The 26562-nt window shown below is 40.3% G+C and overlaps 2 protein-coding genes across 7 annotated transcripts in view; one reads left to right on the forward strand and one right to left on the reverse strand.

Annotated features, from left to right (window-relative positions):
- The window catches only part of LOC105387660 (TBC1 domain family member 1), a 35408-nt gene extending 13584 nt beyond the window's left edge, over positions 1–21824 (forward strand). For 4 of the 6 annotated variants that reach the window (XM_048632007.1, XM_048632005.1, XM_048632008.1 and 1 more), the window contains 21 exons: positions 3874–4040; positions 6977–7085; positions 7275–7421; positions 7667–8542; positions 8844–9048; positions 9305–9427; positions 9826–9941; positions 10272–10363; positions 10701–10842; positions 11198–11318; positions 11742–11868; positions 16567–16691; positions 17323–17475; positions 17824–17991; positions 18207–18371; positions 18728–18879; positions 19112–19210; positions 19561–19714; positions 20053–20222; positions 20394–20540; positions 20786–21824. In XM_048632007.1, the coding sequence (XP_048487964.1) occupies positions 3874–4040; positions 6977–7085; positions 7275–7421; positions 7667–8542; positions 8844–9048; positions 9305–9427; positions 9826–9941; positions 10272–10363; positions 10701–10842; positions 11198–11318; positions 11742–11868; positions 16567–16691; positions 17323–17475; positions 17824–17991; positions 18207–18371; positions 18728–18879; positions 19112–19210; positions 19561–19714; positions 20053–20222; positions 20394–20540; positions 20786–21724 (4497 nt within the window). In that variant the 3' untranslated portion in view covers positions 21725–21824. Of the gene's footprint in view, positions 1–625; positions 716–3873; positions 4041–4389; positions 4465–6976; positions 7086–7274; positions 7422–7666; positions 8543–8843; positions 9049–9304; positions 9428–9825; positions 9942–10271; positions 10364–10700; positions 10843–11197; positions 11319–11741; positions 11869–16566; positions 16692–17322; positions 17476–17823; positions 17992–18206; positions 18372–18727; positions 18880–19111; positions 19211–19560; positions 19715–20052; positions 20223–20393; positions 20541–20785 lie in introns of all 6 variants that reach the window. The other 2 variants (XM_048632006.1, XM_048632009.1) reach the window with 2 other exon arrangements.
- Positions 21825–24147: 2323 nt separating this feature from the next.
- Positions 24148–26352, reverse strand: LOC119694709. The gene is made up of 2 exons (XM_038121658.2): positions 26140–26352; positions 24148–24716 (listed from the first exon to the last, which is right to left on the reverse strand). Exons 1-2 carry the CDS (start codon positions 26213–26215, stop codon positions 24460–24462), a joined length of 333 nt encoding a protein of 110 aa, XP_037977586.1. The 5' UTR covers positions 26216–26352; the 3' UTR covers positions 24148–24459.
- Between the last annotated feature and the right edge of the window lie 210 nt (positions 26353–26562).

Genomic DNA, 26562 nt, shown 5'->3' on the forward strand with positions numbered 1-26562 from the left:
TTACTTTCGCATTTATAATATTAGTTAGGATTATGATTAGGCCCTCTGTTGTTGATCTTATAAGATTACCACAAGTGTTCGCTCATGAATGGGTATTATGAATAATTCATAAATAATAAAATATTATGGCTCTTTCGGCTTGAATGGACAAGAAGATGTAGGTATTTTACTAATTGCTTTAATGTATGTACATAGTTTCCCAAGAAAGCGATCCGAAAATATGTAATACAATTATTCAGAATCATAATAATATAAAATAGAAAAAAAACAAAATAATTTTCTTCACTTCTTCTATCATCATCATCATCATCATCAGTGTTGAACATCTCAAATGTTCCTGTGAAAAGAAATGTTTTATCTTTCTTCTTCTTCTTCTTAAGTCCTTTAACTCCTAGTGGAGCATTATGGCCGCAACTACAGCTTTCCACTTCTGACGATCAGAGGCAGCAGCCACAACTTCTGGCCAGCTCATGTTGATCGACTTGATCTCCTGGGCTAATGTCCTTATCCAAGATATTCTTGGGCGCCCTATCCTTCTTTTTCCTTGCGGGGCAAAAAACTAGGGCCTGCTTTGTGAGTGTTTTATTTTTATGGTTCAGTTATTCAAGTTTTTTTCTGCCTACAGGGTGTTTAAACTATCAAAATGAACCCTCTGAAGCCAAAACCGTTGTTTTCATCGCACTCTGATACTTCAGCAATAAATATAAAAAGTATGGTAAGACAACAATAATGTTTATTGAGAATGGATTTTGCTATGAAGAATATTAATTTTGATAATAACGTTAAATAGCTGCCTGTTTTCTTAAAAAAACTAACAAGGAACTCATTTTTCCTCTACTACTTATAACAGAATTGTAAGCATGAAGTTTAGATTTGAAGACTAATAATAAATTTACGTTAGCTATAGCTAGTCTTTTTTAACTAATATGAAAAAGTTTTAAAGTAACGTAAACACTAAAAATTTACGAGTAATAAATTTTATATGTAAGTACCTATATTGTATAATATTTCTGGGTTAAAAAATATATACAGGTTCTGTAGGTAACTGTTACTATTACACTCACGGGCAATGAAAAAGTTCCAGACAGAAAATCATCAAGTTATTCCTAAATGTAAAAGGTCAGCTTAATGACGCCTGCAATATTAAAGTACTTACATACAAAAGCTCCCCAGAATATTACCAACTAAAACCGTAAACATTTTGTTAAAATTTCCTATTAATTGTATAAAAAAATTGAGGCCTTTTAGTGTCGGAATTTTGTAAGTGGTTTTTTTTTTTGCACGTGAGTGTATATGGCCTTTACTTAGTTATAACCATCTGCTAAGGAAGTTTTGGCTGCTAGAACTTAGTATGGTCTGCTGTGACTTGAATGTGATGCAAAAGTGGCATTTAGTATGCCGACAAAAATATTGTGACTAAGGTCTGTTTTTTAATCTCAGATAAGTACTAAAATGACAGATTCTAAACAATTCATCTACAGTCGATTTTCCTGCCTTCTATTGTCCCGCGATAGGACTGTTGATTAACCTGCAGAATCTGAAATTTAGTAAGGATCTGAGATTAAAAAACAGACTTTAGCCTATTACAAGGGCGTCCCGCGCTAACTAACAAAACAAACGAGCCATAGCGTTATAAAATCAAAACATGCCATCATAATTGTCTTCAATAAGATTGTTGTCAACATGTATTGACCTCTTCTGTTGACGCACAAGCTTCAAGGTTTCTGTTTGTTAGTGGAGAATCGTGTTACTGGTTGTCTAACTCGTTAATAGCAAAATATCAAATACATTTACACTAGCACAATGTAGGTATACCATCGCTTTTACCGCGAAGGAAAACATTATTATACACTCACGGACATTAAAAAAGTTCCAGTGAGAAAAACACCTAATTAACTACCTTAATGGCGCCTTTTGCATTTTTTTACATTTAACGGTGCATCAGAATATTGCCAACTAAAAACGTTAATATTTTGTTCAAAATATCCTATTGATTGTTTCAAAAAATTGGGGTCATTTGGTGTCTGAATTTCGAAAGTGGAGTGTTTCTTTGCACGTGTAGATGAGCACATCTAGATTTGTAAAATGGACCAGAGTGGTGGTCTAAATGGCCCAAGCTTAGGAAGGCAGTTTATACGGTTTCCAGATAGGATTTCAATTTTTGTTTTTAAATTGTGGTTCCAAGTTTGGTTAGGACATTTATTTATAACGTTTTTCATTAATTAGAAGTAACTATGACACCCAAAATTATACAAAAAACTGATCACCTTATGTCCGAAACAGTGAATCGATCCATGCTGTCGGATGGGCATGTAAAGCAGTCGGTCCTGCGCCTAGCTCTGTCCAGTCGTGTCGGTCGATCCGTCCCATTGGGCTACGAGAGTGATGGAACAGAGAGTGCTCCTGTGTACTGCGCACACACTTGGGCACAATAATCCAGTCCTGCGCCGATGATCTCAAATGAGATTGGGTGCCGTGGGCAAAATTTTACTAGGATGACATCATTATTACTACCACAACAAAGTACTAGATAAGTATGTCTTATTCAAATCTAGATTGTCTTAAAGCGTAAACAATGCCAGTAACACAACAAAATCTGGAGTACATCCAACAATTTAATCACGAACCCCCAACAACCATCCATCTACTTGGGGGAAACGACCAGAACGTATTAACCCCTTTCAAGAAACATTTGCATATCTGCCAGGGGTCTTTTTAAATTGGCATCTACACCATTATAGTTGGAACTACCATAATGAACTTCTGAGGAATCGGCTAGAGGTCTTATTAAAATGGTTGTGTATGTTTGCGTGTGGAACCAATTTGATGTTGTCTTGATTAAAACGAATCGATATGTCGTTTGTTGGACCTTGGACCGAATGTGTAAGAATGTATGGTGTAAATTACAATGTAAAGTCCCAGTGTGGCTATTAAGGTTGTCTAGTGATAATAGATTAGCGTAAATTTTCAGAATTCAGACGAAAAGAAAGGGTCAAATTTGGTGTTTCCCTTTGATCTCACCGCTTTTGTGCAAAAACAGATTCTATATGTAGCGTGTAGAGCTAACCATTAGCTAAATTTAACTAATCAAACTCAACACTTTACTTTGTAAATAAATCGTTTGGACTAATCGTCTATCACATATTTCTAGAAACCCTAGATGTCCCGTGGGAATTCTGTGATAGAAGTATAGTTTAGGGATAATGTGGTGCTATAGAATGGATAAAATAAGAATTTTAAAACAAACCACTAACTAACTCTTTGTTCTCAAGTAATCATTTTAAGAGTGCTAAAACAGAGCCTTAACAGCCTTCCTATCCTACTAATAAATTATGTACTTAACTTTGTGAAAGTTTGCAAGAAACTACCTATGATATTTTTTACGGGAAAATTGCAGGACCAATTTTCACCAAATTTGCCATACCGTAAGCTGATAACTAACAAACGAGCTACTTTTCATCCCAAAATTCCTACTTAAAAACCTTTTAAGTAGGCTAAGCCGTTCGCTTGCGGAAAAAAGAATTACGGTCATGAGGTCGCGCGCCGCGTCATTGTTGCACCGCGTCCGCGGCAGCACTAACACCGTCCTGAACACGGCTGTGGATAGGTGGGACAACTGTTTCCTTAACCACTGGGTGCAGTTGTCACTCCTACCAAATAAAAAATAGAGTTTGTTGATAGTGTAATTTTTTGTGTATGTATAACTAACATTAGGTTAAGATAAATGTAATACTAACACTTTTTTGGATCATTGGTCCGTAATAAACGTTTAATAAAAAAATAATAAAAAAATAATATTACAAAATGAACTCCAAAATCTAAAGCATCCCATCTCATCCCCAGACATTCTAACCCATCTTCTTCCATCTTCAGGTGTCAGAGCTGTTCACCCAGATGCGAGAGCCGTCGCCAGGGGCGTCCAGCCCCCGCGGCTCCACGGGCTCGCTGCAGGGCTCCGTGATGAGGAACCTGGGCTTCCAGAGCACCTGCAGCACCGAACACCTGCCGTGGGCTGGGGGCAATGGGGCGCAGATGCAACTGTAAGTGTCTAGAAGGTTTTTGGGATTGGTTTCCGTTCATAGTTGAGAACTGTGGTCTTCTAGGTTGGCTTAGGGACCATGTAACTTCCGGACCAAACGATGGCCATCACGATTTGTGACCCTGCGGCCGCTACACGGGTTAGTTAGAGGCAGCTGGTGAAAGCATTGGGTAGTCATAGTAGCACCAATCGCTGCTCCGGGTCTGCAATAAGGCACAGTTGGTCCATCACTCGCGGTAGCTTCTCCCCTCTCTCTTATCATTCATGCATATGACCCAATGATAAGAGAGCATTGGAGGCGCGTCCAGCCCCCGCGGCTCCACGGGCTCGCTCCAGGGCTCCGTGATGAGGAACCTGGGCTTCCAGAGCACCTGCAGCACCGAGCATCTGCCGTGGGCTGGAGGCAATGGGGCGCAGATGCAGCTGTAAGTTCCTTTGTTGTAGTGGGTTTTTTTGGGTGAGGAAACCAATCCCTAAAGGATTGGATTCCGTTCATAGTTGAAAGCTATCGTCTTCCAGGTTGGTTTAGGGACCACGTAACTTCTTGACCGAAATGCCGGTGGAACCATTATGTGTTTGCGACCCTGGTGAATGACTGTATTGGGTAGACATATTAGCACCAGTCACTGCTGCGAGTCAGCCTTGCCCCTTCATTTCATTCGAGGAGGCAGATGCAACTGTAAGTTCCCTTATTGTAGCGTTTTTTAATGGTTGGTTAGGTTAGAACAACAACTATTTATTCGCAAATATCCAAACTAGTAGAACTAAAGTGGTTCAGATAGTAAATAATTGTTTTTCCTAAAACATTTTTAGCAAAATAGACAAGGAAACCCATCACCTACGATAAGATTTCCTTAAAATATACCCATTACCAAGTGTGCGGACCTAAATATAGCCGGTCATGATTTCTGAAGCCGTCATATCGTGATTTTCGACGAAACTTGGCATTCACCGAAGGTCGGTCGGTGGTGCTCGTGTCTTTAACCGAATTTGATAAGGAGGAATGTTATAAAATACGCCACTGGATGCGATCTATAGCTTTCCACATCCAATCATTATCTTTTGTTGTATTTTTGATTACATTAAGTCGTCATCGCATCTAGCTGGAGGGCGTCCTACACTAGTCTCCAGTCTGCGACTAGGCAAATGTAGTTGTAGCCAGAATACGTTTACTCCATCAGTTATCGGTTCTTGGACAGAATTTGACTGCCACTTAGGTACTAAAGTTCACTAACTCGGTGAGCTATGTCGGTGACTTTAGTTTTATGTCGGATTTTCGTTGCGGATGCGATCTTTCAGAGAGACTCCAAGCATAGCTTACGTACCTGCACCTACTAGCCGTATATAAAACCTGTTTCTAGCTATAAAGTTGATATAATCAGACTAATTGAAACCAAAAACCTGCTCATTCTTTAATTAAAGCCGTTGTTTTGACTGGAAAATCTGACACTAACATCTGTTGAGTACCTACCGTAGGTACCTACCTATATTATTCTTTGTTTTAAAAGAAATACAATTGGCACTATTGTTTAAAAAGAGTTGAGAGACGTAGTATGGTATTAGTTTATGAAATTATGCTCCAAAACGAGCGTTTTAATAAGTTTGACTTGTGTATCTGTGTGTAATATTTAGATGTTTATTTCGATAAAAAAACATAGGTTACAAAGTGTGTTGGAAAAACAGCGTGCTCCCAACCATAATTCCATATTTTTTTTTAAATACGAACATTTTCAATACTTACAATAACTTTTATTACACCCTTTAACTTTGGTACGGCTATAGGTACGTCATATGCTTATTTATATTTTTAGGTTATCTACAAATCCTACAACATCATTGTTTATTCACACATCGTGACAACCCACAGTATACTATGACGTGGGAACATCTTACAATACCGGTACCAGTTATAATAGCATAGAATTTGAAATAATGCTCGTCAGAACACGTGTCGGTCTCTTCATATTGCCGTTTTGTTGTTACTAAATGCGTAGGACTGATTAAGTAGATATACATGGAAAGGTTTAGATACAGTTAGGTATGTCAGAGAGGTATATCATAAAAGTATTGCCTGTACAGGGTTTTGGAAAAATGGTGTGTTAAGCCGAAAGGGGATGACTCAGCTCGTCATTCTTAACTTAAAGTAGTTTTGTATTATGACAGTTGAAAATTCGTGAAAAAGAAATTCGACGACCGAATGGCGTAGTGGTTAGTGACCCTGACTACTGAGCCGATGGTCCCGGGTTCGATTCCCGGCTGGGGCAGATATTTGTTTAAACACAGATATTTGTTCTCGGGTCTTGGATGTGCCCGTAAAATGGCAATAGGCCCGCCCCCTATTACATTGGGACTAACATAACACTCTGGCGAAAAGTGGGTGCAGCAATGCACCTCTGCCTACCCCGCAAGGGAGTACATTAGTACAAGGCGTGAGTGCGTGTGTGTGAAATTCTATTCCCCATAATTAATAGTAAAAAGTAGGTAACATAATCAACAAAGTTTCTCTTGTAGATATGAATAGCTTTTAACGATAAGGCTGCCTATATTCTCGTTCTACTTACCTCCAAAATGCAATATAATTATTATGTGCGTGTTAGGTAAAAACATTTTTTTCAAATTAAGAGCTTGTACACAAAACTGCGTTGCGACATCGCATCGCAAAAATCTGCGACTGTTTTGACAATTTTTCAGGGCAAATTACAGTCGCAGGTTTTTCGATGCGACGCCGACGTCGCAACGCAGTTTTGTGTACAAACCAAGCCCTGTTGTTGTTGTTCCTATGGCACCCCAGAGGTGCAGTGGGTCTCCACTAACGTCCGCCACTTCCGCCTATCTTCGGCTGTACTTTTGGCCTCGCTCCAGCTTAGTCCAGCCAAACCAAGCCCTAAGTACAGTTATTTTACAATATTCTTTAATTATGTTTTTGTTGGTTTCTAGGTCGGGAGACACGCCGCCACCGCCCCCACTCCTGCGGTCCACCAGCAACGCGTCAGCTCTGACTTCCCTCTGTGCTGATCTGTCGCCGTCGGATTCACATTTCTTTGAGGTAAATTCTGATAGGATTTGTCCCCGTTATGTCAAGGAGCACCAAAATTTTTGGCCTTCTTCATTCAACCACTACCTGTCTATGATTGTAATACATCGCGCTCGGTGTGAGTATAATGGTTTGTGGTCTCCACTCGAGAACTATTCTACCCTAACTCTCTGAATAATAAAATCTGTTTCTATATTCCAGGTCCTCTATATCGGCAAGGTCCGCATCTCCCAGCGCAAGGTCCCTGACACCCTCATCGACGATGCGCTGGTCAAGTTCGTTCATCATGAGGCCGAGAAGGTCAAGGCCAACATGCTGCGGCGACACAGTCTTTTGTCTTCCACTGGGGTATGCATTCTTATGTGCCTTCTTGTTCACTAGTTATCTACAGCTATATATTTATCCTAGGAATCCTGATGGAACTTTCATAGGTTAATACTGGTGATAAATCTTTAATCTGAATTTGTGCATTGAATCTGAATTCCATTATTCAAATTCATCAGATAGTTCTTACAAATATTGTCAGTTCAATATCCCTAAATAAAATTACTAAACAACTGCTAAATAAATTTTGTTCTTTGGTATTGTTGCAGACCTCGATATACAGCAGTGAATCTGCTGAAAACCTGAACGAGGACAAAACAAAGACTGATGCTTCTATTCCAGTAGATAAACATAAAATAGCTCTTACCAATACCAGCACAACGCCTCTAGAACCCGACAAAAACCTAGCTTGGAGGAGTGTTGATAATGTTAACGTTAAAAATACAACAAAATCTGAGAGTAACTCACCAAATTCAGATCTTGATCAAGAGTTTGACATGTTTACCAAAGCTCGTGTTGAGAGTAAGACTACCAAGAATGGCCAAGTACAAAAAAGACCGACACCTTTAGAGCCTACTGTGCTAGTTCTTAATGTTCCAAATAAAAATTTAGGTACGGTGGATGAAGAAAAGACTGAAGATATCCACACAATGATATCTGACGCAGCATCAAATATCACACAGTTTTGCCAAACGAACATTTTAAAACACAACTCTGAAGCTGCAGACAAAAATGATTCTAGCCCTGTAATAATTAATATTAAGGATACTAATCCTTTCCTACCTGACGTGGTAGATGGCACTCATAACGACGCCAAAGATAGTTCAGACGATGACATATTATTAAAAACACCGTTGAAGATCATTGAAGACCCGGTCGAACCCAAAACTCAAGCTCAAATAGTAGAATCTAAAGAAAAAATAAGGGAAGACAGTCCTGCGCCTTTGAATTTCGACGAAATTTCCAGGAAACCAAAGATGCTGATGAGAAGTAAAACAGGATTAGAAAACGCAGATATGGCCAGAAATACTATGCCCGAAAATAAGCCATTTTTGAGGGACAGATCTGCATCGATAGGAACGCTGAACTTGAAGACTCCTATCGCTCATTTGATTGGTGAACAGAATCGAACTATGTTGTTCCAAGTAAGTTTGTGCTTTTTTCTACCTCATTTTACTTATAGGTATATCTAGGTATATTTAATTCAATTTCTATAATTGGTCGGTGACCAACACCTATGCTTTAGATTAGGGTTTGTCACCGAGGTAAATTGGTCACTCAGACGTTGCAACAATTTTTTGTGCTCTTTTCAATTACTATTGTTTTATTCTGAAAATTTTGCAAAGTTTACGTTCTTATTTTATTAAATGCAGTTGCGATGCATGTCGCCTTTCGCCTGTATTATTTCTTTCTATCTACTTATTCCGACACAAATTATTTCCCCAGGTGGGTCGCTCAGAGCTCCGCCTCATCAGTCCAGACCGGAAGCAGATCCTCCTTCACCGAGGGTTCAAGGACGTGGCCAGCTGCGTCCTCGGGAGGACCAACAAGGAACACTTCGGTTTCGTCTGCAGAGAGAACTCTAACGACGCGTATGCTTGCTACGTGTTCAAGTGCGAGTCTGATGAGGTCGCTTTAGAGGTTGTTAATGGTAATTGACGTTTCTGTATTATTATCGTCATCAATATCAGTATCGGCCAATGATTGTACGAAGCTGAGCAAATGGTTTTGCCATGGAGAGCTAGAATACACTTTTTTCGGCGGTTTTGATATTTAAAATCCCATAGATTATGTCTGCAAAGGAAAAACAACTTTACTTAGCAGACATACGCAAACGCCAAAATCGCATTATCTCATTGGCCGAAGTATAAGATCAAATTAATGACAAACCTTTTACTCCTCTACAGCAATCAAACAAGCCTTCAACTCTCATGCTGAGCTGATGAAGAAGACCAGGGAGAAGTCGCCGAGCCTGACCTGCGAGCACTGCCCCATGCTGTGGTTCCACCGCTTGTGCATCGACATTGAAGGTAAGCCTATCATCTTCTTCTTATTCTTCCTAACCTTTTCCTTATTTAGGGTCGGCTTTGTGCGTCATGTTACGCCATTTTACCCTACCCTCTGTCATATCCTAATTCATTTCACACTTCTCTCATATTTTATTTTATGCAATCAAGCCACGTGAAGGTACATTCATCATCATTGCAATATCTTACAAGTGTAGATATTATGGGTTCATTATTACCATCATCAGTAATGAATATTATGAATAATAAATACAATACAATACCAAAATGGCGCTACCGTTATGGTAACCAAACATTAACACATAATCTTATAGGGTTTTATCAAAAGGATAGCACTTAGCCATAAGGTTTCGGAAGTCTAAGTAAGTTGTTAGTTGCATTTTATGTTATCCTTTTTCCAGGTCTAAACGAGAAGAAGACGCACGCGTTCATCCTGCGCCGCATCGAGCAGCTGCCTGATGATGAGCAGGAGCAGGTCATTGTCAAGTACCAGGGCGGGACCAACCACATGTATGAGGTAAATTGATGCTTTGGTACTTTCACGATAGCTTTCCTGTAAATAAAAGTTTTCATTTGATTTAAAATATGTGTCTTATTATCCACCATCATCATCATCTATCTTTTCTTTAAGATATTTTACCTAAGATGTTTCAAAACTATACCTTAGACACAGAGCCATCACTGGCTATATCTGTAAGGTTATTCTTCTCATCGTTTACTAAACTCGCCTAAAGTCACCTACTCCAACTACTATAGGTTCTTCAGCAGATAAAATCATATCATTTCAGCTTGCATAAAAGGTGTAAGAATTAAAATGTGTTGTTGTAAAATGACATGTTTATTTCAGACAAGTGAACACAATACCTTCTTGATGATGTTGCTGCGAGCGCACTGTGAAGCGAAGCAGTTGCGACACGTTCACGACACGGCTGAAAACAGGTAAAATAATTTGTAATTTAAGTATAAAGTAATGTACTTCTCTCAGCATTATCAAGCAACATTACTCCAAATCACATTACTTTCCTTCCACACCCAACCTTTCCAAGGTCGTCTTGGTCTCTAATTCATCGGCATTTTTTTCCACTGCCTCTATAGCTTGCAGATTTTAAAGTCTAGGTCTAATAACTTCGTTATTAGTCATCTAACAAATTACTTACGTCATCTCTGATGAGATTACCTAATTTACCACCATATTTACCTACATGAGATCCTCCATATATCTGATACGTATATTTATACACCATATAACTAAACTCACCTCATCCTCCCACCACAGAACCGAGTTCCTGAACCAGTACCTCGGCGGCAGCACCATCTTCATGAAGGCGAAGCGCTCGCTGTCCAGTGGCTTCGACCAGCTGCTGAAGCGGAAGTCGAGTAGAGACGAGGGGAGCGGCCTGGTGCTGCCTGTGAAGAAGGTAACTTGTGAGCTTACCAACTGTCGTAACACGGAAAAGCAGCGGCCGCAGCACGGGTTTGTTATCGACGTCAATAAAATAAAGTCGTTTAATCACAATAAAGTGGCGTTTATCTACGTCGATAACGAATTCGTGTGGCGTTAGCACGGCAGACGCGCACGTCAAGACGTGACAAAAGTTTTCCGTCGCACTCGCTCTCGAATCCGTGCGATTTAAGTGAGCGCGATGCAAAACTTTTCTCACGTCTTGACGTGCACGTCTTGCGCCCCATGTAGCCTTTCTGTCTTCAATTTATTACTATCATCTGATTTCTCAACATAAACAAGGAGTTAATATAGATTTTTAACTTTTACAGGAGACATCGCCACTGCCGACACCTCCAATAGATTCCACAACAGATCACACTGTCCCTCCACTCCTGCTGACACCAGACGTAGTGAGAGCCAAGTCTATGTCACCTGGCCTTGGGAGTTTTGGTAAGAACCTTCTACTTCTTAGAATATCGGTAACCAACACTATAGCTAAGGACTAAGGCTTGTCACCGTGGTGAAATTATTAGTTTAGCGTAGAGTCAACTGTGCTAGATTGTATTCGAACTAGCAGTTGATTAACCTGACCAAACCAACGTTAAAAACCCCCGAGATCCAATATTAATAATGGCATAAATTTTGATCTGCTAAGCCAATATTGTCAAAATATGGCTAAGAACACTCGGGGTAAAATTAACTATAACCTTAAAAAAACAAAAATCGGTCCAGCCGTTTGGGAGCTATGCTACCAAAGATAGACACATCCATATAAATCCACAGACATCTCAACCCTCTTTTTCGCCAGGGTTTCAAAATGGCACATTCCATAAGAGAATTCACTCGTTGACTAATCTTCTCTTCTTTCACCAGAACCCCCACCATCCCCATCAGCTCTGAGCGGGACAGCGCTGCCGATAGCTGAGGAAGAAGAAGAAGACGACGATGAAGAGGAAGGGAAACCAGAGAATGGTTCTACCAACTCACCTATGATGGATTTGTGAGTACCTTTAGAACTGTTAGACAATACAGACAGTTGAACTGCAGTCTACCGATTAAAAGCCACTCAGAGGGGTTACCACCACCGAACATTAGCAGCGTCGCTCGTTAATATTGTTTCGATAATCGTCGATTGTTAATTGATAATGTGTCGCTGGTGGTACCGTAGCAATTTGCTAAGGAAAGAACTATGCTTGGTGTTTCTATTTAGTAGTATAACAAAAAAAAATACGTGCCGTGTTATTGAAAACATTACCTTGTTTGTTCGTCCGAGATTTATTACTGATATACAAGTAATTACCGCTGTGATGTTACGGGAAAGCAATTAAAAATACAGTGACATGTATAGGTATTTGTTGCCAATCAATTGGAAGATGGGAAGAAGCAGTACGTTTTAGTGAGTAAACAGTCATTTATTGAACACTGTGAGAGTGAGCTAAGACAGTAACGGTCAAGAACCAGAAAGGGACAGCGATATTTGCATCTCACCGACGGCCTTGTTGAGTGACGCTGTCAAACCAAGCGGCCAATCAAATCTCTTCGCGCACTGTCAGTGTCACTTGTCACTTGTCAAATTTGACGTCTGTGACGGATGACGCTCCATTCCACGCAGTCAAATATGCATTCTGTTGGTGCCTCGGTCCGTGTGATGTGATACCCAGAGATGTCTCGCGGCGAATTCACCCAGTGCCGGTGGGTTACCAGTGCTTTCCGTTGCTATGCATAGACAATGCTTTCTTATGCGGTCAATGCTTGTTTGCTTCATGGACAATGCTTTGATCTTAGTTAGACTCTGATTTTTGGTTTTATTAATTAATCTATATTGTATCGCCTCTTGCTTAAATGGCTATGCTTTTGTTTTCCATTGTGAATTGACATTTAAATATTATTTTAGAATTTTATTGCTTAATTTAATGAATTTTTATGTATTTACTTAAAGACTTTAATATATTTTGACTTTTTATAATGATGAATGAATAATAATTATATTAGTAATCTGTATTCAGACTTTTTTGGTTTGAGCATAAGGTACTGAAATCCATATAAGTATATATTATTATTATTTTATTTTTTTATGTTTGTGTTCGGTCAAGTTTGACAATTAATTAATGTGACATTTTTGTTAAAAACAAATAGTATAAATATACCTTTTTTGTTATTTATCGAATATTATGAATGTTTCTAGGGCGGTTTGTCCCCACTGCCCCGGCTCCTCAAGACAGTTTGTGATTCCCAGAGGGTTGAATGTTCATATAAGCCGAGTGCATAGGGATGTTGCTTCCCAGCCTTCAGTGGATGTTCAGGGTGATGATGCCAGTAATTCGCGTTCCTTGTTTGAGGATTTGCCTATGTGGAAAAAAAGGGTCCGTATCCTTAAACATATCCCGAAAGGCGCGAGATGTTTGGCTGCAGAAAAATTGTCTCAGGCTATTGAGAAGTGTATTCAGTCAAACACCACCCAGGATTGGTTTGAATTGCAGTCATTTGCTTACACATGCCTGAGAGTCCCCTCTTCCGCAGACAGGGGCAGGTCTCTGACGTCCAAGGTAAAAGAAAACCTCACGGCTGGTGGCTTGGGTGTGCCTTTGCCCACTGACGTCACGTCGCGGTGTGTATCGGCGAGCGGAAGGGCTCTGTATAAGCTAGTTGAGACCAAAGTTTTCGATGGTGATGTTAGTGGTGCGGTACGTATTTTACTGTCTGACTCTTCTTTGGCGGATGATAGCGATGCTACGGTAGAGGCACTTCGGCTTAAGCACCCGATACCGAGTAGGGACTTACAGTTTCCACCTGAACCGAACCTTTCTAGTGTATTTCTGACTGTGGAGGTGAAGGACGTTGCGCAGGCGATTGAATCGTTCAATAGTGGTTCGGCAGGCGGCTTGGACGGTATTCGCCCCGGTCATCTCAAGGAATTGACTTCACCTGCGGCTGGTGATGCTGGTGCGACTCTTTTACGCTCGTTATGCTCATTGGCGAATTTTATGCTGAAGGGAATGGTCAATAGAGAGGTATGCCCTTTTTTATATGGAGCCTCGCTATGCGCCTTAAATAAAAAGGATGGTGGTATCCGACCCATCGCCGTAGGTAGTGTGTTTCGCCGTCTCGTGGCCAAGCTCGGCTGCAGCGCTGTCAGAGAAGAAATGTCTGAATACCTGCAGCCTTTGCAGTTGGGGTTTGGTGTGCCTTTAGGGTGCGAGGCGGCCATTCACGCCGCTCGGTCTTTTGCCTATTTAAGGGATGGATCGGATAGCATCATTTTCAAGGTTGATTTAGAAAATGCGTTTAACACGGTGGAGCGGGACGTATTTTTAAAAAGGGTTTTAGAGCGCGTTCCGTCTCTCTTCCCGTTTCTCCACCAATGTTACGCAAGGCCCTCAAACTTATTCTTTGGAACTATCCCTGTCGAGTCTCAAGTAGGGGCGCAGCAGGGTGACCCTTTAGGCCCCCTAATTTTTAGCCTGGCCATACATGACGTGGTGTCTTCCCTCCGGTCGCCGTTGAACCTATGGTACTTAGACGATGGCACCGTGGGGGGTGACGCAGATGAGGTTTTGAGCGACATTGAATCTCTGGTTCAGGGCTTGGCTGCATTGGGCTTGCGAATTAATCCACGGAAGTCAGAGGTGTTTGCGTGTGCTGGTCAGTTGTCGCCGGCTACCCAGGAACGGCTGGACGTGTTGGTGCCAGGTGCTAAGGTTTTGGACAGGACAACATTCATGCTTTTGGGTGCGCCAATTTTTCCCGAAGGAGTGCCAGCTCTGGTTCTGTCCAAGATGCGTACGTTGGCTGAAACCAAGTCGCACCTCTGCCAGCTTTCAGCACACGTGGCGCTTTCCATCTTGCGGGGCTGTTTGTCCATACCGAGGCTGACATATTCGCTGCGTACAGCCCCAGTTTGGCTGCATAGAGAGGAGTCCAAGCAGTACGATGAGGTGTTGAAGGACCTCCTGGAGGCTATTGTCAACATCAGCATGTCCAATGAGCAGTGGTCTCAAGCGGCGCTTCCTGTGAGGTATGGTGGGCTGGGTTTAAGGCGCTTGGAGGACACTCAACTGCCGGCTTTTCTGGCGTCGTCGTGTGGGGTGCTGCGGCTTGTCACTCGCATTTTACATGTTAATGGTGATGAGTTCAGTATTCCCCACGCGGCAGAGGCCCTGGAGTTATGGCAGTCTGTGTGTCCTGAGAGTGCTGTGCCGGTGCAGCCTGAGCGTCAGCGTGATTGGGACGAGGAGCAGTGTCGCTTGCAGTTGAACATGCTGATGCTGCGCAATGCCGGGGCTGAGTTGGCGCGTTTGCGGGCGGTCTCTCAGCCAGAGTCAGGGTTGTGGCTGCATGCTTTGCCATCGCCGCAGTTGGGAACGTTGTTAGACAACGATTCCTTGCGGGTGGCGGTGGCTCTGCGTCTCGGCTGCACTGTGGTGGAACCCCATGTTTGTGTCTGCGGCGCGCGGGTGGATCAATCGGGACGTCACGGGTTACACTGTGTGCGTAGTGCGGGCAGGTTCTCACGGCACCATGCTATCAATGACATCGTCCGGAGAGCTCTTGTTTCTGCGGATGTCCCGGCGGTCCTGGAGCCACCAGGGTTGTCCCGGGCTGATGGCAAGCGTCCGGATGGACTCACCATGGTGCCGTGGGAGAAGGGCCGCAGTTTACTCTGGGACGCGACGTGCGTCTGCACCCTCGCGCCGTCTCACGTGCAGTCTACAGCGGCCAATGCGGGTGCCGCTGCTGAAGCCGCGGCTCGGCTTAAAAAACTTAAATATAGCCAGCTAATGCAGCGGTATCTGTTTGTGCCCTTGGCTGTGGAGACGATGGGGGTGTGGGGAGAAGAGGGCAGGGCCTTCTTAAGGGAAATCACCAGACGCTTGAGGAGTCGTGGTCTGGGATCTTCTTCCGGGGCACACCTGATGCAGAGGCTATCCCTGGCTGTGCAGCGTGGTAACGCTGCCAGTGTCATGGGTACCTTTGGGTCGGGTGTGGCTCGGAGGGGTATTTTTGATTAGTTAGTTATAATAAGTAAGTAGTAAGTATATTTGTAGGTATATTATAATTATTATTAATTTTTTTGACGAAACTTCTAGTGGATATAATGCATGTTTGTGACTTATATGTTTTTATGAATAAATGAATTAATATTGTAAAAAAAAATATAGTTTAGTACGTCATCAGAAATTTTAGATTACATTTTTATACGTTGTTGGTGTATTATTACTACTCAATTACGATTACATAACTGAGTACAATAATAGATTAACACTATATGATTACTATATATGATTACTACAAATCATATATACCTATTATTTAACCCTGTGATCATAAATTGATATATCCATAGCATAGGTTTATTTATATTGTCATTGCATTAACCCCAATTATATCACAACAAATCTTAATATAACTCGTTGACGTCATAGTTAACGATGATGATTTGCCATTAAAACTGTCAGGTCATTGGTTATGGTGCTTAGAGGTTGCTTACGTATGTGTACATACATCAATCGGCCACATCCTACATTAATAACGTCATTCCTAATGTTAGGTATTAACGTAGTATCAACGAGCAAAAAATATCTTCACAGGATACCTTTATGCTAACCGTTTAATCATTGAAAATTAACGTGAATTTAGATGATGCCATGTCGTCATTTCTTCTTATTAAACGTGGCTAAATAACAATTCCTTCCACCAGGTTCCTGAAAGTCAGCGACAACCGCCCTTCAGTAGCGGGGGGCGAGGGGGGAGCGGCGCAGGAGGCCACGTGGAGACAGGCTATATACCAGAAGGTCATCAACCCAGCTGATGGACAGGGTGAAGGTGAGATATTTGTGGTTCCTTGTTTCTATTGTAGGTATATAAGATGTGCCTATTTATGTATTAGAAGTCAAAAGTTGTACAGACTCGAAAAGTTTTTCTTGATGCCTGATAGTTCAGGGTTAAATACAATTTGACATTAAGCCCCTCTTAAGGTCCTGCAGGCTGGCACTCATCAAGGTGGCGTCTTTTCTCCTTTACTTTTCTTCCTGTACTCAAACGTTTCTATGGTGGTTAGGGTACCATCAGGAGCCAATCCATTATTGACTTGAAAACAAGATACGCACAATTTATTTTTTTCTAGCACTAAGGGCACTAATAAGTACCTAGTTATCTAGAATCCTTGCTAATATTATAAATGCGAAAGTAACTGTGTCTGTCTGTTTGTCTGTCTGTTACTCTTTCACGCCAAAACTAATGAACGGAGTTCAATGAAATTTGCTATACATATGGTCTAGACCCTGAGAAAGAACATAGGCTACTTTTTATCCCGGAATTCCCACGGGAAAACTTTTAAAGGCGAAGCGAATCCGCGGGAACAGCTAGTCTAAAATATTTGCCCCTAGAATGTGTTTTTTTTAACCAGGAAGCAGCTTTTTGTCATGTTTAAGTACCTATTTAATCTAATCTTCAGACGTATCCGCGACCACGCTGCTGAATCTGCAGCCGGCGCGGCCGGCGGGCGCGGGGCGGCGCTCGCGCGAGCAGCTGCGCCAGCTGTGGCGGCTCGCCATCGACCAGACCGTGCTGCTGGTGCGGATGGAGAAGGAGAATCGGAAGCTAAGAGGTGGGGGGTTTGAAACATGATTTGTAAGATAATGTGGTAGATAGAATATAGATAGTCGAAATGGGATGAAATTTGAAATACCCGCAATAATTTGAAGTAGAACTTTTCACTTTTGGGAGCGAATCTTAAACCATACCTCTTTTAAGTCATCTGTCAGTGTCACCATCATCATTGGCCGCAACATCTATCTAGATGATTGCGTCATCATCACGCAATAAGAATAGAGTGAATTTTTCTATAAATTCCGAAACAGCCCTCAAAAGTTGCCTGTTGGACTGCCTTGCAATAAAATCTGCAACCTTCATTTCATCACATCTGTAAGCCTTAAACCCATTGTTCCTTACACAGAAAGCGAGGAATCCTCAGCAGTACGTCGCATCAAGCTCGAGTACACCGAGCTGGGGGTCTGCGACGCGGGCGTCATGCTCATGTGGGACTCGCTGCTGGCGTCCCGAGACTCCAGCAACCAGGTCTCCAAGGTCGACCATCACATGCTGACGCAGGCCGTTATTCAGGGTAAGAGAAGTTTCACTTGTGTAAGTGGCTGAAATATTGCTGAATCATATTTTGGTGACCATGAAGTTAAAATTCAATTAGGTTTTCAGTCGTATAGAAAGTATTATGTGTGACTGAAACATTTTTTAAACAAAAATCGAGCTTTTAGAGCTTTGTGTTTGTAGTTTCACAAAGAGAACCTTTAGAATCTAATAAACCCCCAACCTTCTCCCTAGGAGTCCCCCGGATGTGCCGTGGAGGAGTCTGGTACTTCCTGGCAGAACAAGCGGCCCTTCGCTCGCCTCCGCCTGATGCCAAGAAGTACCCCAACTACCAGACCCCGTATAGGACCCTGCTGAGCGGGCTGACGAAACATCAACATGCTATATTGATTGATTTGGGTGAGTTCATGAATTTATCTGCTCCTTGCAAGTTAAAGAAGTGAATGGCAAAACCAAATCTGAAGGCGATAAAGTTCTGATATACTGGTAAAGGCTTTTTTTATTCCTTATAGTTGCAGTTACATCTTTCATTACTTACATACTTCAAGTGTTTAATTCAGATGACAATGGAAAACTTACTTGATATTATTACACTGTAAATTAATTCAGATGACAATGGAAAACTTACTTGATATTACCACACTGTAAATGATAAAGAAATTTTAGCTTACTTACAGTTACCCTATTTAGAAGTTGTCTCTCCCATTTTTTTTTATCTACAAGCTAATTCTATCCTTTTTCTCCACCCCACCCAGGTCGCACATTCCCCCAGCACTCCTACTTCGCGTCAGCACTGGGTCCGGGCCAGCTGTCACTGTACAACATCCTGAAAGCGTACTCTCTACTGGACCCTGAAGTGGGGTACTGCCAAGGGCTGAGCTTCGTGGCTGGGGTGCTGCTGTTGCATGTAAGTGTTTGATCTGGTAGTCTATTGGATTCGATAGTGGCTCTAGGGCAGAGTTTCGAAGAAAAGTATGTAAAATAGTGACGGTAACGAAAAAATAAAAAAATTATGGTACGATGGATGAAAATAGTTCGTATCTAGATGATATTTTAGTGTTAGCTACCTCATACATCTACTACCGGCTATCTGTCTAAGGTGTTTAGTATTTATAATTATATAAGGGTTTCTGTTTCAGATGGAAGAACAAGAAGCCTTTATTCTTCTCCGACATTTGATGTTCAGACGAGGCCTTAGAAAGCAGTATCTGCCTGACATGAGCGCGCTGCAAGTTCAGGTGAGGTTACTAACGACCATTTTATCTATTCCAAATCTACAAAACCTTCTTCCAGTTTCACCTCAAGTAATATCGGGGTATCGGCGGGTGGACTACCATAAATCTCAAAACCTTTTAATGGCTTCAACATCGGGTTCATTCCACAACACTCTGTTCTTTTCCTTCCTCATCCACCACAACCAGCTACTTCTTCTTACTCAAGTGTCACGCCACTACAAGAGGTTGGCTGTCAGCTTTACACACTCTTGTCTGTTTTCTTTGTCAAACACATCAGCTGCCATTCACTGCCATCAATGTAACTACATTTTACTCCAAACCAAAAGCCTAACAAACTTCCCTCTACCTACCAGCTCTACCAGCTCTCCCGGCTGCTCCGAGACCATGAGCCGGAGCTGCAGCAGAAGCTGGAGTCGCTGGACATCTCGCCGGCGCTGTACGCGGCGCCCTGGATGCTCACGCTCTTCACCAGCCAGTTCCCGCTGGGCTTCGTCGTCAGGGTCTTTGGTGAGTTGCTTGTAGACGCCATTTATGCCAAATAACCCGTTCAGTGGTGTAAATTGACCATAAGCAATTAACAATCCTGAAGCAGCGCCGCTCGCTTGACAAATTTGACGTAACTTTTATGGATCTGACAGATGTTTAAAAGGCGGGCGACGCTCCTTATGGATTGTTAAAATAAGGAGCGTCGCCCGATGGTAATATGTCGATGGGGGGTAGTACGGTAGCAGATTTAAGAAGGCCTTGGATATGTAGCTGTAGCGGTTGGATGGGGAACTCCAGTGTGTACTATCATTATGCGAATAAGGCTTTACCTATAAATAACAACGAAACCTTCTTTCCAGACCTAATCCTCCTGGAGTCAACAGAAGTGGTATTCGCTGTCTCACTCGCTCTGCTCTCTATACACAAGGACGGCCTGATGATGTGCGAGAGCTGCGAGGAGGCAGCCGAGTACTTGAAGCATAAACTACCTGATATAAACAAGACTGTCTATGAGAAGGTCATGAGGAAGGTTTGTTGTTCATTTGTTTTGACATGTTTTAAAAAAGCGATAGTTACGATTCTTACAGCATATTTAACTAGCATAATTAAATCTGTTTTCTTTTGTGCAAACTGGTGCGTATGTGCCCATTATTGGATGTAAACCTGGGTTCATTTTGAAATCCTGTAATCGGTTTTCTAGGTACACGCCTTGGACATATCGCGGCAACTCTCGGAATACGCTGTGGAATACTCAGTCCTGAGAGAGGAGATGCCTCGCGTCGCCATCCTGAACGAACAGAACAAGAAACTCCTAGCTGATAACAGGAGAATGGAGGACGAGTTGGACGTAAGTAATTTTATAAATCCTACCCTAATCCTATGTAGTAATGCAGTAACCAGTACTTACTTACAATGGGAGAAAGAGCCCTTGTAATTGTAAAAAATATTTTGAACCTTTTCTTAGTTTTAGTCATAGCGAGCTCAAACCAATTTGAGTTTGTAAATGAATTTGAAAATGCGTCAAAATACAATCTTAATCTAAGTGTTCAATTTGTACTCATGTGATTTCTACAGCACCTTATATTTTTTCAGTCGGCCATGGATGCTATAAACAACTACCAAGCTTCACAAGCAAAACTAGAATCTCAAGTTAAAGTCCTCGACCACCAACTGACTTTCCTCAGTAGATACATCTCAGCCCACCATCGCACAGACTTGCCAGTGGAGATCAAGAAAATAGTGCAAAATCACAGCAAAAAGATTTCGTTTAGCTCCAAACTGTTTAACTCTAAGTTTGCTAAAGAAGGAGAAGAAGAAGAAACAACTGACCAGAAAAAGACATTTAAAACTGGTATGAGCACTCCAAATCTTTTCTCTAAAATAAGCAAAGACGATGTCATGAATGCTGCTAACAAAGAAAAGAATAAAGTATCTCCAGATAACGACAGAAGACATTTCATGATGAAGAAATCAATGTCTGTTCATTCTGGTTTAATAGCTACTAATCTAAAACAGTATCCGCTGAAAACTCTAGAAGAGAAATCCGAAAATGAAATTCAGCGATCAGAGAGTTTCAGAAACAGTAACATCATTACTGAAAGTCTTAAAGAGCTTAGCAAGAAAAACACAGGTTTCTTTGCTAATACACACGACCTTGTGAAACAAGAAAGGAATTTCGAGCAACAATTAAAGAGAGATTTTGACGAAAATCTAAAGAAACTGGATGCTAAACTGACACCAACATCGTATTTAGACGACATAAGCATATTCCAGAGTAGAAAAAGCATGTCTTTGAATTTGACGAAAGCCAATAGCCCAGTCGAAAGAGAAAAGCATGGAGACAGTGGGTTTGTTACTCCCATGAGTCCTGATGATAAGAAGGAAGAATCTGGATCCATTATATCACATCCACTGAGTGACTGCGATGTTGATATTAAATTTGATGGTCAATTGACGAAACTTAAACAAATAAGACCGTTAAGTAAAAGCAGTAGAAATAGTATAGACAGCGGTGATTCTAAGCTTATGTAGAAATTTATGTGTGATATTAGTTGCTAGTACTTAGTTAAATAAATTAAAATATAGTCCAAGTTATTTCAGTCCGGACACTGATGTTCTCTCAAAAAAACAACGTATAGGTGTACCCTTGTTTCACGTGGAAAGACATCTGATACAAACAAAAACTATCCTTATTCCAATGTAATAAGGATTCTGTCTTTCTCCGTGAAACAAGGTTATTTAAACTGGCAGCTTTATAATTTAAAGTTTTTTTTTTTTAAATAAATGATTATTTTATTTTAGTGATGGAGATTTTGTGAACATTGGTCAGCATTAAATTGTTTATTAAACAGATATTAGAGGTACTTAGTATACCTATATTTAAATTAGGTTAATTAAAATACAGAGTTACGTAGACATAAACCCTGTGAATAAAGAAGCCAATAATTATGGATTCATGATATACAGGGTGTTGCAAAAAGGATATACTAAGCCAAAACCTACATGTGCAGCATGGTATGTGTAAGCCTGAAACTGAAGAATTTCAAAATTAGCGAAAAAAAAACATTCTCCATAGTGAAAAGTAACGTGACCAACAAAGTTTATATGGAAAACATGTTGTTGTCACATATGTTTTTTTTTCGCGAATTTTTTCTCACTGTGATTGTAGGTGTGTTGATGCTTCTGAAATTGATAGTTTTTTCTCATTGTTTCTTTATTCACGGGCGTTATAACATTTCTTGCCTAATTGAAGATGATAAAGGAAAATATTAAGTAGCTAGTAGTAGCTAGTAGCTAGCAATATAGGGCCAGCTCAAAACCAGCGCTGTGGCCTCTTTGGCCACAGCACATACTGAGCTGGTGCCGATTTGACGCTCTGGACAGCAACCTCGTTTGTTTGTTTTATACTATATTGTATTATTTCCTGTATTGTTATTTTTTGTTGTATTCTTTTCATCTTTTTTCTGTTTTTGTTGTTCAATGTGTCAAATAAATGTATTCTTTCTTTCTTTCTAGCAATTACAAAGTTCCACCCACTAGGTAATTTGCTAAGTCACTGGAACTTTTTCATTGCTGTATTACAAAATTATGACAAAAATATTACTTATTAGGTGTTAAGTACTTTGTGAAATTGTGGCTTGTGTAATAGTAATTTTAATGCACAAAAGGCCGCTATACAAATGTGTTCAATAAATTTTATTGGATGTTGTAATTATGGTAATGTAAGGTGGAGTTTTATCAGTGCGAATTCAGGACATACTGAGGCTGTATCACTAATAATTTTGATAGGCGGTTCACTGAGATATGATATCTCCCGAATAACGAACAACCTCTTACATCATCACGACCCATTAGGTACGTCCACTCTGCTGGGGCACGGGTTCTCCTTCCAATGAAGGAAGGGTTTTAGGCCTAGGTTGATGAACAACCTATTGACAAGTGTCAAAATTATTCGTGATATGGCTACTGATAAATCATGCCCAATCATGCTTCCTCGTATTCAAACATAGATCTTAAAATCGATTTTAAAGAGCTAATGTTATACACAAATTGAATGTACACCTTTTTATCTAATACAAAGAGTCGATGAGTTTTCTTTCACATAAGTACTTATAACTTTTCCTGAAGCTTCGCCAGTTAGTGTCTTAAATACAATTATAAGATATATTATTGTATTATGTAATTTAGTTGATTATAAGAATTTGATGACGATGACTATGGAAGGTGATATAGGTATATTCATAATTCGTATATCTTACTCTTGGTTGGTACCATGTTGGTTCCCAAGACCCATATATTTTATCCTATAGTGGTTCTCACGCTGCCTGTGTATTGAGCTTAGCGTCTACCTTTCGGCATCGGACGCAACGGACGCATCGCATTCAGTATTCTTTGTATAGAAGTGCACAAAAGTGCACTTCATTGGCATTGTTTGTCAATACATTTATGAAAATCTGCTGGGTCCGATGGTAGGTACCATGCTGAATAGGTGATCGCTTCATCACGACCAATAACGTCCCCACTGCTGGGGCACGGGTCTCCTTCCCATGAAGGAAGGGGTTTTTGGAATAGTCCACCACGCTGGTCTAGTGCGGGTTGGTGGACGCTTACTTACTTTAAAATGCCGTTGTTTCATTGTGTGCTTTGTTGCGTTGTAACAGCTTTTTAAAAATCACCTGTAATCTGTAAACGATAGCTTTTATTGTCATCTCCGCCATACAAATTAATTAAGGCTTATGTATTAAGTACATAAAACTAAAGTTACCTATGTATCCATAATGTGATCCTAATTATGTTATCAATTTGTGATATTTTATGTAATTTTGAAATGTATTTTATGTTATTGACGTTTTCTTTGAAAATATCTTGCTCAAAATTGTTCAGTTGCACAGATTATAATTTGAACAAAGATGTTTTTACTTAATTATGTTACGCTAATAAATCATAAAGACAAATTATACTTTTATTGTTTTATTGTGATTCCCAATATTGATATGTTATAAAGTTTTTACACACATAAGTGAATGTTTTGACAGTAATTTACTATAGCATTAAAGTTTACGTTTTTAAAGACTATTTTATCTAACCTTATCTGTAATTGTATCCACAGTCTCACGGGGCGCAAAGTGTAGGTTTTTCTAATCCGATCGAGCAGTGAAAACCGACTCAGATCTGCACGGAGCTAGTTCACCGACTTATCACTAGGTGGCGACTCTCCCACGCCATACAAGACTAAAACCTCCCACTTCCCACTCAGAATCTTTAACTCAATCATCTTTTGTAGACTTAGGTTTCATTCTCATTCTCCTCTTCTTAACGGTGGTACTAGGCTCTTCAGGCGGTGGTATACAGGTGGAGTAGCAGTGACACCACTTCATAAAAGCCATGAATAGCTCATTGACGTTTCTGTTGGTATCTATAGCTATGGAGGCTAGGGCGTCTTTAAAGGTCGGAAAGTCAACGTTGCCGTCACCGCCGAGGTAGCCTCTAGCTGCTTCTTCTGTGTTGTCGTTCACGAATTTTGCTGTAAGGGAATTGTTGTGTGAATTAAAGAATAATTACGGTCACCCTATGCCCTATTCTGTGTAAGGTTGTATACAGGGTTATTGGTAAGTAGACCGGATCCTTTCAGGAGGTGATAGAGGAAGGCATTTCCAGACGATTGAACCCTATAATGCATTATCCGAAACTTAACCATTTCTAAGATATTTCATATTTAAGTTTTTTTTTATTTTTTGCCAAAATTTTATGTTTAAAACCGAAAATAAAAAAAACTACCCATATTTCAATAATTTTTTTGGTTGTTTTGCATAAGTAACACCTTAATAAACTAATTAAAATAATCAAATGTGCATTATTCGACTTAAATTAGACATTATAACTCAAAATAGTTAAACATTTTGAAAAAATATTCAAAACGCAAAAACTAATAAATTAAATTAAAAAAGAATTTCATATAAAAAAATTTTGTGCACTTCAGCTTAAAAACATGGTCAACTAATAAGCTTTCAAACAAGATAATTCAATATCAAATCGATTAAGGTATCACCAAGATATGGCCAAAACAACCAGCATAGACGGACAAAATTTAACAGGAAAACTAACAAAATTTGCCCAATTTAAAGGTAAAAAGTGTGATTGTTTTCAGTCCTGTTGACTTTAGTATGGAAACCCATGCTGAGTTTTCTCCGCTTTCTCTGGTTGTTTTGGCCATATCTTGGTTATACCTTAATCGATTTGATATTGAATTATCTTGTTTGAAAGCTTATTAGTTGACCATGTTTTTAAGTTGAAGTGCACAAAAAAATGTCATATGAAATTCTTTTTTAATTTAATTTATTTGTTTTTGCGTTTTGAATATTTTTTTCAAAATGTTTAACTATTTGAGGTATTTTGTCTTATTTAAGTAGAATTTTGCACATTTGATTATTTTAATTAGTTTATTAAGGTGTTACTTATGCAAAACAACCAAAAAAAATATTGAAATGTGGCTAGTTTTTTTTATTTTCGGTTTTAAGCATAAAATTTTGGCAAAAAATTTAAAAAACCTTAAATATTAAATATCTTAGAAATGGTTAAGTTTAGGATAATGCATTATTGGGTTCAATCGACTGGAAATGCCTTCCTCTATCACCTCCTGAAAGGAGTATCCCTGTATAGGTACCTGCACCTGCTCTCTCGAATGAAACCTCTGTTCATAGCCCCAAGGTCTAAACTGTCATCCTAAGCTTGGACCATTTCCCACCACGCTGGTCCACACTACACTGGGTGTATATGCAGGTTTCCTCACGATGTTTTCCTTCACCTTCAGAGCGATGGTATAGGTTGTAAAGAACCCATTGGTACATGTCAGCGCCGGGATTCGAGCTCGTATCTCTGGCGTGAGATGTAGGCACTTACACGACTGAGCTACTAGCGTTCTTGACATTCCATCTTGTGATCCTTACCTTCTTTTAGCCAATCAATGATACTCTCCACATTATCTCTGCCCACTGGTATCAGTTTGTTGAATTCGTCCTCCATTATAACAGCTTCAGTTGGAAAGGTGTTTCGGTTTCACTATTGTTCATCCTTGTGAGATCATTTTGTTTATTTCATTTTTATTTACTTAATAATTTTGTTTGAAAGTGTCAGAATTCTGACACATTAAGACAAATTTATGGATGAAGATTTCAGACTGACCATAGAACTTTTCCTTGGCTTTATGGTATTGTTTGTCTAAAAAGTTTGATTAATTTAACTGCGTAAGTGCATACACAGAGAATGCACCGTTAGGATCATAGAAGCAATAAACTATTATTATTATTATAAATGGGAAGGAAGGGTAACCTTCTCATTAGAGAAGTACAAACCACTTTTAGAAAAAAAAT

This window comes from Plutella xylostella, chromosome 30 (genome assembly GCF_932276165.1).
Source record: "Plutella xylostella chromosome 30, ilPluXylo3.1, whole genome shotgun sequence".
NCBI lineage: Eukaryota > Metazoa > Arthropoda > Insecta > Lepidoptera > Plutellidae > Plutella > Plutella xylostella.

Bases quoted from the DNA above. Each gene is read 5' to 3' on its own strand.
- LOC119694709 (XM_038121658.2), bottom strand. From the start codon at position 26,215: ATGGAGGACGAATTCAACAAACTGATACCAGTGGGCAGAGATAATGTG. The intron at 24,717-26,139 runs GTAAGGATCACA...ATTCCCTTACAG, and splicing joins CATTGATTGGCTAAAAGAAG to CAAAATTCGTGAACGACAAC.